General features: G+C 33.4%; 1 protein-coding gene across 1 annotated transcript in view; it reads right to left on the reverse strand.

Moving 5' to 3' along the window:
* The window catches only part of PPP4R3B (protein phosphatase 4 regulatory subunit 3B), a 77120-nt gene that overhangs the window by 15829 nt on the left and 47701 nt on the right, over positions 1-13590 (reverse strand). The window contains 5 exon segments of the mRNA XM_074206437.1: positions 1379-1420; positions 2220-2322; positions 2938-3069; positions 9368-9484; positions 11045-11161. Coding sequence (XP_074062538.1) covers positions 1379-1420; positions 2220-2322; positions 2938-3069; positions 9368-9484; positions 11045-11161 — 511 coding nt within the window.

Below are 13590 nucleotides of genomic sequence, written 5' to 3' on the forward strand. Positions count from 1 at the left end.
AGGTTACACTAGGACAACCAGAAATACTAAAGAAGAGAAAAGACCACTGCTCATGGTAGAAGGAACAATAACTTATGACAAAGAAGGCAGAACTGTTTTAAACTATTTCTCTTTTTCCCATAAAGAAGATGATCCTTGTACTTTGAAGAACAGAACAAATATGGTCAATAAGGTGTTGACACCCAGGATAAGTAAAATGATGTTCCAAATAAACTATCTTTTTATATCAGCTGAACTACATTATATAATAGTAGTCTCTAAAGTGGGGGGTGGGGGTGGGGCATGGTATGTGATTAATTGCAGCATGGATGGGCTACATATCACTCTTCCTAAGATAGCTACTTCTTAGGGTTTATATCCAGTACAACTACAGTTACCTTTAATTAGTGATCATACTTTTCAACTTCTTCCTACCTATTGTTGGTGGTTGGTCACTCAGGGAAATTACAAACTAACAGATAAATGGGTTCCTTCAACAGCAAATGTACAGGTGTCATTGGGAAAATTCCTTTGCCAGATCACTACAGGGTTCAATAGGTGTCCATTTGAAGGAAGGCACTGCAATCTAGGATAGTGACTTGTTCTGCCCACCTTTTGCTTTTATGAGAGACAGTTATATGGATGAGCAGGCATGGAAAGATTGAAGCCAGACTGTAAACTCATTACATTTTTAAACTCTTAAACCCACCCCTCTTCTTGACTTTCCCATTTTCAATAAAGGGAACCAACAACCTCTAGGCACTCAAAATTATTTCTAAATGGTTAATTAAATGCCATGCTCAACCCAAATCAGAAAGATACAAAAGTGGCTATTATTGCTCTCTCTGCCCAAATACTGAAAAGTCTCCTTGTAAAAGATGATTTAAGTGATTTGAAGTTACAGAATGACTTATATGAGATTTTAAATAGCTTCAATATTGATGAGAAGTACTGGTAGTTGAACCAATTAACATAAGACAGACTGATTTTTTTGTAGGCTTCAAGTAGAAAGAGTACTAGAATATCTAATAAAAAAGTTTTCATGGAAAAAAGGATAGAGGCATCAGTTCCCTAAGAAAAGCAGGTTTACAATTAATATTTCAAAACTAACATCAATCTGAACATCAAATACAAGACAAAGCCTTTTCACAAATGATATAAATTAAGTTTAAAAATCTCAAAAAAAAAAAAAAGAACTGAAATCTCAACTATATTTGTCTCCTTTTTCCACAGAAGGAAATTTTAATTCTGGATAACAACGAAAAAAGCCTATTAATTTCCACATCTTATTTTAAATGCTGAAAAAATAGACCAATTATTTAATATTGAATATATTGTACATAATACAAGCATATTTATTGCTTTAAATCTATTTTTAAAAGATAAACTTCACACTTACCAGGGCAAATTGTGTTACTTTTGTTAGCGCCAACTATTTCATCTAATGGAAAAAAAAATTGGAATAATTTAGTGAAAACAAAGAAGCTCTCTACACAATTTCAGAGAAATTCATGGAATAATTAAAATAAGAATTAAGCTAGGAAAATAGCCTAGAATTCAACCAGAACTCTGATGAGATTTTTTTATTCTTCTTATGCACTTTAAATTAAATTAAAATATTCTTAAACCTCTGGATTACAGATTAATTTGCTAAGAAGAATACATGGAAGACAAATGGCTTTTTTCCCCTCCCAGTTTCAGAGTACAGTATTAAGAAGGGGTGGAATGTTTAAAAAAAAAGGGGGGGGGATGTAAGTTTGATAATTTAGGTTTGATGATAAAAAAAACATTAATACTGAACTATCCAGAAGTGGAATGGGCTGCCTTAGGGGATAGAAGGTTCCTTCTCAATAGAGGTCTTCAAGTAAAGTCTGGTTGATCACTTTGTGTACAACGAGGAGATATCCTTATTGAGGCAGAAGTTGACTTCAAGGGTCTCTTTCAATCATAAAATGTTAAAATTCTAGAAACTCTGGTATAATAAGAGTCTTAAAATTCTTTTAAAGACAATTCTACCTATCACATGATTCAACATTCACATTCAGAATCCCTTAAAATAATTTTTTAAAACAGAAGTTGAAATGTCCCAAAGCAGATTTCTTGGCACATAACAAAACCAAATAAACTCAGTGTCATAGAGACATGGCTTTAGTCATGCCAAACCTCCTTCAAGGCAGGAGAATCACAAAGCAGTGGTTAAAAACACACATACACACTCACAAGTACACACACAAACTTACCCTTTTCACATTTGTCTTCTGAAGTATTAGCCAAAAGTGGTGCTGTGAGAACATGCATACAATGATTATAGAAGAAATTTAGAAATTCACTTTTTTCAGTTTTCTATAACAGAAAAGAACAAGGTTAGAATTTATTACCTTCATTATTAATAACCAATGTTAAGAATTAGTGCATATCACATGTTGGCTTATTTTACTATCTAAAACATCCTATTATATGTGTATTTAAAGCATATTGTTATAGCTAAATAATGGAAAGTCGTATTGAATTTTAAGGTGAATATTGCTAGACACAAAGTAAATTTATAATCTAGCACTTTGTTTACTAAGTACTTTATATGTTACTTATAAATGTTGATTTTACAATGTAAAAATAAGCAAGAATGAGTGATTCACAAACAATAACAACACTAGAATGGCTAAATGTATTTTCACATTTATTTAAAACTTGGTTTTCTATAATACAAAACCAAGAAAAGAAAAAATAAGAAAGTTTATTTATGGAAAAGGCGATTTAGAAATCAATTTCTTAATTCACAATTTGTACAAATTACAAGCTTGAGTTTTATCTCTAACAGTTATCCATTTAGAATCTAAAATACCAATATATACTGAGATATACATGTCCTCAACAAAGTTCTATGTGCTAGTTCTAAGGCAAAACTGTATTAGAAAAATATTAGAAAAAAATGCTTTTTACCCCTTGATATTGTCTTACATTAGCTGTAGCCAGCATATTCTCTGGATCAATTAAAGTACGAAGGAGTCCCATTAATTGAACAGCTCCTCCTAGTTCAGGGTCAGTATCACAGATCATTTGTTCAATTACTACATTAATGAGAAGGATATCCTGAAAGAAAACATGTTTCAATTAGACTTTGTTTTAATAAACATACCACCCCTCCCCCCTCAAAAATATATGCATAATTATAGATATTTTACATACCATCAACTGAATGAAAAATAAAAACAAACCAGGATTAAATTAAGTAACAATGAAATTAGAGTAATAAGTATTTCAATTTTATTCAGTCTGTGGCAGAAAGTCTCCCCCTTCTGCCCTCCTAAACTACTCAGGAAAAAAACACCAGAAGAATGAATCATAACTTGCAACATCCTTACACTGAGAGTGGATATCAAGCGGATATCAAACCACGTATCAGACATTTTTGTTCCCTGAAGGTGCTATCATTTCTCATGGACTTATAGCCTCAAGAAGTTAAAAATAGATGAATATGTAGTATCACAAACCTTGTGATCCCAAAAATACATCTTGTCTCAATTTCATGCTATATGCCTGGCACTGTGTGAAAAACTAGGGATTACCCCCCCCCAAAAAAAATCAAATAAAGAAAAAAAAGGCAAGACAGTCCCTTCTGTGGCTCTTATTCATCTACTGATTTTTTAATTGCACTAACGTTCTCCTTCTATTCCATTCTATCTTCTTCAGCAGAGTGCTTCCCCTATCATTCTCATTCCTTCACCCTTCAACTTTTCCTCGACTATGCTGTCTCTCTGTTTCCCTCAGAAAACCTCACTTGAAGCTGTGTGGCCTTGGGCAAGTCACTTAACCCCATTTGCCTTGCAAAAACCTAAAAAAAACCACCCCAAAACCTCATTTGATCCATCCATTAGCTAGTATCCTAAACCTCCATTTCCTTTTTTCCCTTACTCTTTGTGTGACTACCAGGTTCATCATGTAAACCAAAATTGTTCTCTAAAATTACCAATACCTCTTAATTGCTTGATTTAATGGCTTCTCAATTTTCATTCTTCCTGATCTGTTTATAGCCTTTGACACTGTTGATCACTCTCTTCTCCTTGATATTTTTCATTAACTTTTCTGAACACTGCTTTCTCTTGGCTCTCCTCCCACTTGTCTGACTGCTCCTTCTTGAGTCTTTCTTGCTGAATTTTCCATCTAGGTATCATTGAATTTAACTCTGGGCATGCTCTATTCTGCACCCTCTTCTCTGATGACCTCACTAGCTATCTTTCAATTATCTTTATGAAAATGACTCAGATATACTTGTCCAGCCCTATCCTCTCTCCTGATCTCCATTCTCTTCATCTCCAACTGCCAGAAGGACATTTTGAACTAGATGTCTTCTAGACATCTCAGACTCAACACGTTGAAAACTGAACTCATTAATTTTTTTTCCTCCCTAAAACCTTCCTTCATCTGAATAGTCCTATGTCAAAGGTACTACCAACTTCTCAGTTACCATGGCAGGCAACCTAGATGTTTTTGACTCCTCACTCTCTCTTTACACCTCCTCTCAATGCATTTGGATGTCAAATTCTCTAATTTCCCCCTTCTGTCTCTATTATATGCACTTCTTTCTCCCTAATGACATTGCTACCATTCTGGAGTAGACCATCACTACTTTAGGCCTAGACTATTACTAAAACAGCCTTCTGGTTCATTTTTGTGACTCAAGTCTTTCCCTAGTTAATTCCAACCTCTATTCAGCTGTCAAATGGATCTTCCTATGAAGTGTAGGTCTAATAAAAGTCTCTTTCCCCATTCTTGCTCCCTATAGTCCCCCCTGTTACTTCCAGGATCAAATATAAAATCCTATTTGGTCCTTTCCTACCTTTCCAGTCTTTCTACAATCCTCATTCATGCCTAGAAAACTGCCAATTTGTTTGGTTTTTCTCTCTGATCTTAAGTTTATCCTCAGTTCATTCCTCTCAGTTGTCAAACAGATTTTCCTATGGTCACCCTCACCCAACTTGAAAAACTCCAGTGGCTCTTTGTTCTCTCCATGATCAAATATAAATTCCCGTTTATCCTAACTTGGCACAACTTGATATGTTTCTAGTATTCTTATACCTTACTCTCTTCCCCTATTAACTCTTGTGATAAAGTGACACTTGCTTTCTTATTGTTCTTTTCACTACAAGACTTGCTTGATTCTAGGTATTTTCACTGGTTATCCTCCAAGCCTCCAAGATACTCTCTTCCTATTCATCTCTATCTCCTGGCTTCCTTCAAGTCTCAGGTAGAAGTTGCTTCTACAAGAAGCCTTTCCTAATCCCCCTTAATGCCTCCCTTCTGCTTGTGCCTCCTATTTACCCTGTCTATATCTTGTCTGTTCATAGCTATTTGCATTCTGTCTACCTCAGTAACTGTGAGCTTTTTGAGAGATGGAGACTGTCTTTTGACTTTATTAGTATCTCGGTCCTGGACCATAGCAAGCAATTAATAAATCCTTGACTAGACACTACTTATTTTGGAATGATTGACACAGATTTTACACAAGAGATAATAATGAATATATTAAATTAAAGGCTGAATTATCAAGTTTTCTACTCAGTATGTGAATGTTACAACAACCTATCCATTATTTAAATTTTTCTGTAGACTTGTTAAATATGAGTCACAATCATTTGTTCAATTGGATCTAATATCCTTATTCAATATCTGTAAACAGGAGTTACTATTTGGGATCAAATCTCACTTAAAAGTATATATCTAAATGGCTAATAAGAAAAATTTGACTTAATTTGTCTAATATTTTATGTAAATAAATTTTACTTTTTTTGCTGTTTTATTTTTGTCATCTTTTTAATTTTATTTTTCCAGTTACATGTAAAGATAGTTTTCAATATTCATTTTTCTAAGATCTGGAGTTTTGGGGGCAGCTAGGTGGTGCAGTGGATAGAGCACCAGCCTTGGAGTCAGGAGTCACCTGGGTTCAAATCTGGTCTCAGACACTTAATAATTACCTAGCCGTGTGGCCTTGGGCAAGCCACTTAACCCCATTGCCTTGAAAAATCTAAAAAAAAAAAAAAAAAAAAAAAAAAAAGATCTTCACACTTTTTCTCCTTTCCTCTTTCCTTTGTCCTTCCCTTGACAGTGAATAAACTAATATAGATTATATATAAACAAATATATATATATATTCCTTTTAATTCATTTCTTTTACTAAGTTTCAGATCTAAAGAAGCATAGTGGGAAGGGATTACTCCTGAAATTACAAAAATATTCATCCTGTTGAAAATTCATTCAGTACAGCGATAAAATTATTTCTTTGCAAGTTCTACTATGAGAGCTACCTTTTAGCCTCTAGAAAAAGAAATGGAAAGTAAAAAAATAATGAGGATAAGAGAAGACAAAGGAAGAGGAAGAAAATCAAAAGTAGACAAAGTAAGGTGAAGAAAGAAAAGGACTTAAACAAGTGAGAAGGAAGGACAAGGATGTATGAAAAAGTTTTGGAACTAAGGAATGCATTTTTTTTTTTTTTTTAGTCTTTGCAAGGCAATGGGGTTAAGTGGCTTGCCCAAGGCCACACGGCTAGGTAATTATTGTCTGAGGCTGCATTTGAACTCAGGTACTCCTGACTCCAAAGCCAGTGCTCTACCCACCTGCGCCCTGAATAACAATTTGATAAGAGTGCTCATTTGGTGGAGTTGCAAACTGATCCAACCATTCTGGAGAGCAGCTTGGAACTCTGCCCATAGGGCAATAAACTGTGCATACTCTTTAATCTTGCAATATCACTTCTTAGGTCTGTATCTCAAAGAGATCACAAAAAGTGAAAAAGAAGTATTTACAGCAGCTCTTTTTGAAGTGGCAAAGAATGGGAAATTGAGAGGATGCCCACTAATTGAGGAATGGTATATGAATATAATAGGAGTACTATTGTTCTGTAAGATATCAAGAAAGGGTGGACTTCAGAAAAATTTGGAAAGACCTACATGAATTGATTCTGAGTGAAGTGAGCAAATCCAAGAGAACATTGTACTCATGGACTCAGTTCTTCTCAGCAGTTCAGTGATCAAGGTCAATTCTAAAAGACTTGTTATGGAAAATGCCACCCACATCCAGAGGGAAAAAACTATGAAGTCTGACTGCAGAGTAGAGTATTATTATATTCACTTTAAAAAACTTTTTATATTTTTTCTTTTTTTCTCATGGTTCCCCCCCTTTAACTCTAATTCTTCTCTCATAACATGGCTAATATGGAAATATGATAAACACAATTGTTTAAGTACAACCTGCATCAAATTGTTCACTGACATGGGGGAGGGGGAGGGAAAAGAAGAGTGGTAGAAAAATGTGTAACTCAAAAGCTTACAAAAAGGATCAATGTTGAAAATTATCTTTGCATGTAATTGGAAAAAATAATATGATAAAAAAGCTATTAAAATAATCATTCTAAAAATTTTAAACACTGTCAAAGAAATAAATCTTCAAATTGCTGAACTAGATAAAGAATTGATTAACTAAAGATAGATATTATGTTTTGTTTTCAGAAAAAACATAAAAATATTAGTTTCAGTGGTTAACTCCAAAACTTTTCTATATTAATTTGATATGAATGGATTTCCAAGCATATTCAACTATATTGTGAAGTGTGAGTAAAATTAACTATATTCCCAGGAGCTTATGTGCATAATGCTAGGAGAGAAAAGGCTGAATATGTTCATTTAATCATCAAGTGCATCAGACTATTGAGATTTCTGCTAAAAATGCTGCTGTGGAAGATCCATTAGTTTTGGGTGCTTATTTATTTCTTTGTTAAAAAAAAAGTAACACTTTCAATACAAATTGAATCCTCAAATGCATTTTAAAATAATTTATTATTACTTGATCTTAGGAAAAGGAATATATTAAAAATTACAAAAAAGTCAACCCATAACTATACAATTTAGGACAAAGATGGACCTTGAAGACCTATTGACTAATGATAAAAATGAGGGAATCCATAGTTTAAAACAAATGATTGCTATCAACAGTACTACAACTTCAGCACTATTTACCTGCATTGAAGGAGATATGACCTACAGATAAACAGAAACTATATCATTCAACTTGAATGATTCTAAGTAAAAGTTAAAGAGAGAGAGATATATATACAGAAAACACTGGCAAATTATAACATGCTAAATGTCTTTCATCAAATAAATCAGTAAATACTGGCAGAGAATATGCATAATAGGTATTCCTAATAAATTATATTAAATCAAAATAGAAGTCACTCAAAGAAGGGACAGATCAAATGAGGCAGATTATGTATCAAAGACACCTCATTTGAAGAAAAAAATTACAAAAGCCTTCAAGAACATAAAACAAATAATTGTATTTTCTACATAAGAGGCCAAGCAAAAATTAAAAAGTTTAAACAAACAGAAATGACTACAGAAAAAGCTTATGAAAACATCTAAGTCAATCTTTTAAATCCTTAAAAGAATGCTTTTAGTAAATATTCTTTGGAATTAAAGACAACAAAAATAGTAATACATTCAATTCAAGACCTACTACTAAATTATAAAGGTTGAAATAATCTGAAAGCTAGAAGGAGCACAGCTATCTTTTAATGTCCTAGCTAATAACATCAAACTATCTTAAAGTCGACAAAAAAATGAAGTCACCTAGCCCCTCATCTCAGTTTTTTTTTTTTAAATTTCAGTGAGGAAAATGATATATTCCTATTGGCTTTTATTTAAGTGAGTTTGAAAGGGAAATGAAGACTTCATTTTTTTTTTATTGACTTTACATAGTTTGATGTTATTAGCCCAAGGTCACACAGCTAGGTAATTATTAAGTGACTGAGGCTGGACTTGAACTCAAGTCTTCCTGACTCCAGGGCCGGTACTCCATCTAGCTATCCCTTATCCCATTTGTTATTAATTTTATACATTGAGTGCCTTTCTACTCTCCTTGCTTTGGAAAGATCCTAGACATAAGGCAAAACTAAGCTTTAAATAATTCCTAACCCTTAACCCAGGCTTTATGATGTGGATATAAAAAAACCAAAGAATTAGAGAAAAGAAGCCTGAGGTTTCTTTTAGGTGGTCAAGTATGGACTGAATTCAATCCATGTGCATGGTTCCAGAGTTGAAAAGGCTCCAACTATGTGGCACATTGAATAGAGTACTGGCCCTGGAGTTAGGAGGACCTGGGTTCAAATCCAGCCACAGACAATAATTGCCTAGCTGTGCAAGCTTGGGCAAGTCACTTAACCCCACTGCCTTGCAAAAACCTAAAAAAATGAAAATAAAATAAATCTATTCAAATAATGTGTTACTTATAAGTTTTATTGTACTTTAAAATATTTAAGACTGACTATTCTTATGCTCAGTAAATTTATATGAATAAATCTTTGGTAATACTATCTAACAAGAACATTATTACTTACATCATCACTCTGCTGGGCTTCTTGCATAACAAATTCTCGGACCATGGATGGACTAAACTCTACTAGATAAGAAAATATATCTGTAGCAGCAGACCTGACCAGTAAGTCATCCATTCCCTGAATAAAAGAAAAATCTGATTACTTAAGATATACCTTGTAAAATAGTATAATATAACAACTGAACTTATTATTTATAGTTTGTACACTATTCTTTGCACTGAGAGAAAAATCAGCCACTGTATTGTACTTGAATAATCCAATATGGAAAAAAACAAAAAAAGTTGTTATGATAATTTCTATTGCTCCCATCACCCTGTCATTCTGAATTTACTTCGTGATTATGTATCCCTTCCCTTTCCTTCTTCCATAAATATCAAATCTTTAGAGCTGAACATATGTAATAATTAGCTTCAGGAGAGGCAGTATAGCGTAGCAGATAAGAAAGTAAGACTCAGAATAAGGAAGATTTGAATTCAATTTCTATCTGACACATACTGGTTTTGTAATCCAGGAAGAATCATTAAAATTTTCAGTGGCCCTAAGTAAATCTCTAAGACTAAAAGGTGGCAGACTAAAACAGTGGCAGATTTGCATTGAAAAAAACATTTCTCCACTAAGAATTTACACCACATCTGTCCTCACCATCAAGATAACCTATGGAGCAGTGGATAGAATTCTAGGCTTGGTGTTAGGATTTACCTTGTGATCTTGGAAAAATCACTTAACCTCTCTTTGCCTCAGTTTCTTCAACTGTAAAACAGGAATCATAGTACACCTACCTCTCCCATGGTTGATGTGTGGCTCAAATGAGATAATATTTGTAAAAGCACTTAGCACAGTGCCTGTACATTGTAGGTGGCTATATAAATGTATAAATACTTAGCTCCTCCCCACTATCTATCTAACCCCAGGTTCCTAGAAATTTCCTGCTCTTAATTTTTTCCATTATTAACATAAAAAGAGCAAATATTCAAATAATTAAATCACATATTCTTTAATTTAAGAAGTAGCATGGCATAAAGGATAGAGAGATAGGCCCATGGTCAGGAAGACTTGAATTCAAGTCTTACAACTAGGACATACTAACTTTGGGACCATGGGTAATTTTTATAATGTCTTAGTGTTCCAGCCAACTTCTATGATGCAAATCTTTCTTGGTGGGAAATTTTTCACCAAGAATTCTTAATGATTTAAATAATAAAATAATCAGAATTTCTGAATTTCCCATTCCAGAATCATAAAAAAATTTTGAAGTTAGTAGCCTCTCTATTAAAATTACTAGTCTTTCCAAGATTGATCTTTTATCCTGGGTGTGTCTATCTTCTTCCTTAGTTGCATTTTTTCCTCCCAGGATGTCCCTGGGAATACTTCCAGAAACTACTGTGGGAAATTGTATGTGCTTCTATCACTAAACTATTTAATGACTGGTGGTTATGACTGCTACCCTGGAGGATATTCAATGTTTCATCCCTAATCTGTCACCCTATCAAAATTATTCAGACACTAAAAGTTGCAATTTTAATAAAAAAAACCCTGAAACTGTAAAAACTTGTCAAACAATTACTAGGATTACAATATTACTTTATATCCAAAAGATGGTGATGATATAAATTTTATCTGTAACCTAAATAAAACAAATTAACAGTTTCCAAAAATATGAAGAAATTATATAGTTACCATTACAATTTCAAGAGCAGGAAGAATCCCCAATTTTGCCAAAGTTTTGAAAAATGCATCCCTGTTTTGAGGTTGTAATGTTTGAGAAAATGCACAGAATTCCTTGAAAAAATTAACCTGTAAAGTGAGAAACCATAGTAAGTTGATATGTATGAAGACAACCTAGAGCTCACTGGAATGTGGTCTGCTACAGTAAAGGGAACTCAGCATAATACTTCTAGACCAAAACCGATCTCTTATGTGGTATAAATGCATTCCATAATGCATATCACAGCTGCTGGGAGCAAGCATCATCAACTGTCTTTCTCTGCAACTATTATCTTTTTTTTTTTTTATAAATAAATAAGTATCTGATGGTTAGATCCTAAAGTAAAGCAAATAATTGTGGTATAGTGGTATGAAAAAAAATAGACTGAAAGTCAGAAGACTTAGGGTAGAGACTGTACTCCAATATTTACTAGATCTAACTTTGAGTGAGTCATTTAACCTCTGTAAACCTCAATAAAAATTAGAGGGCTTAAAATAAGTGATTCCTAAAATTCCTGTAGGTAATAACATTCTATAGATGCATAATTTTAAAAATGTTTAAAAGGAAGCCTACTACATAAATATTTCATTGTTTAGGCTGATCATTAATCTACAATAGACATCAGAGTAGACAAATCCATGACTTAGTAGACTCTTAAGGACAATATGCTAGCAGTTTCCAATTTGCAAATGGAATTGTATTCCAAAAGCTCACTCGTAAACTGGAAGCCTTAGGCTCAAAGCTCATAATCTAGGAAAAAAGTAGACCAATGACCAGGATCACATAATTTAAGGAACTAGTATGTGAACTGAAATACTGAAATTCTGGGAACAAGAGTCCATACTGTGTGCAGGAAGAAAAAGCAAGTTTTCTCCTTATTTCTTGAATGCAATATTAGACCTTGTAAAATTTTTGAAATTAGTAAATTTCATCTTTGTACCCCTTCCCAAAGTTCAAGAAAGTTTCCTCCCTCTTGGGAACATGTTTGAACATGAATTCCTATACTAAATCTCACCAAATTTTCCTTTGCTACTGAATAAAATGTCTTTACTGAGTATAGCTGACTGAAAGTTAAATACCATTAATTAGGGAGAAAGAAAATATTAAAGGTAATGAAATATTTGCTTTAGTATTGATGTTTTAAATGATACTTTAGTTTGTGTGTGTGTGTGTGTATATCTCCAAGGAATTTTGTATTTTAAAAAGATGTTTATAATCTAAATTTCTAGCAGAACAACAGAAATGTGTTTAAAAATTTACTGTGTGATATATTATGTTGGGAAGAAACAAGTTACCCCTTTAGTTAATCCCTTCTTTAAGCTACCCCCATTTCCAGTGCTTTAATTTTTTTGTAAAATTGCTCCCAAAACAGCAACAAAATTTTTGCCACTCTAAGACAAACTAAATTGAAAGAGAGGGGCAACTATCTGTACATACAGGATGTGTTAAAGTCTGGTGTTTGTATGATGGGAACTATTTGTACTTTGTGCTTGTGAGATTACGAATCGTCCTAAACACATGCTGGAGGATCATAATTTCATACATATGTATACTGCTAATACCAATGTATATTACTGTCCTTTGTGAAACACCCAACATCCTAGAAGCCTTCTGATTATTTTCATGTCTCAGTAGTACTAATGGACCACTCTAGCTGTCCACTTTGTGTCTCAAGCTCACTACCACGTGACTGTTATTTCCTTTTACTTTTTCACCATAATCTTTTGTGCCACTTCTTGCACAAAAGCCTGGCTTGCAATCCTGTTTTAATAAATATTAAATGTGTAGAATTGAGCAAGTCACATCATATCCCAGGGCCTCCAGATAATCATCCATGATCAAGCATTTTAAAAATGTGTTATGTGCTTGCCTTCTTTTCTAGCTGCTAAACACAGATGCAAAAAAAAAAAAAAAAAAAAAAAAAGAAACAGTGCCTGACCTCTAGAAGATAAAATTTTCTCAGAAGAAATGAGAAGACCGGACTAAAAAAATCCTTAAAGTAATCAATCCTATGATCCTATGTGGTATTTCATCATCGCCAGAAGAATTCACAAGTGGTAAAGAAATGGGTCTTTGCGAAAATGAGCAATTTGCCATCACTAAAAAAAACACATCTTACTTTCCAAAAAACAACTCATCCAAATAACTACTACCTGCTCAATTCTGGACAGGTCTTAATTTCAATTAAATTAAGACTCATACAGCAACATTCACTTCTGGGGAAGAAAGTGAAGCTTCTAGAAGTTTATGTAGCATTTTTAAAAAATTATTGCCACCAATCAAAAGTGAGCAAGGATTTCAGAAGAAATAGTAGATTTAAGAAGTAATTAGCTGGTTAATAAGATGGTTTTTGGACCATATTAAAAATACTTAGAAATGATGAATGTGAGGCAAGGGATGAGATGTATAAAGTACTAAGAAGATAACATTTGCCTGCCTTGTAAATTCCATCAAAGGATTTTAAATCAAAGAGAAAGAAGAAATCACCAAACTGTTGAAAAAATAAGTGAAGGAACCC

The sequence above is a fragment of the Macrotis lagotis genome, chromosome 1 (genome assembly GCF_037893015.1).
Source record: "Macrotis lagotis isolate mMagLag1 chromosome 1, bilby.v1.9.chrom.fasta, whole genome shotgun sequence".
Taxonomy (NCBI): domain Eukaryota; kingdom Metazoa; phylum Chordata; class Mammalia; order Peramelemorphia; family Peramelidae; genus Macrotis; species Macrotis lagotis.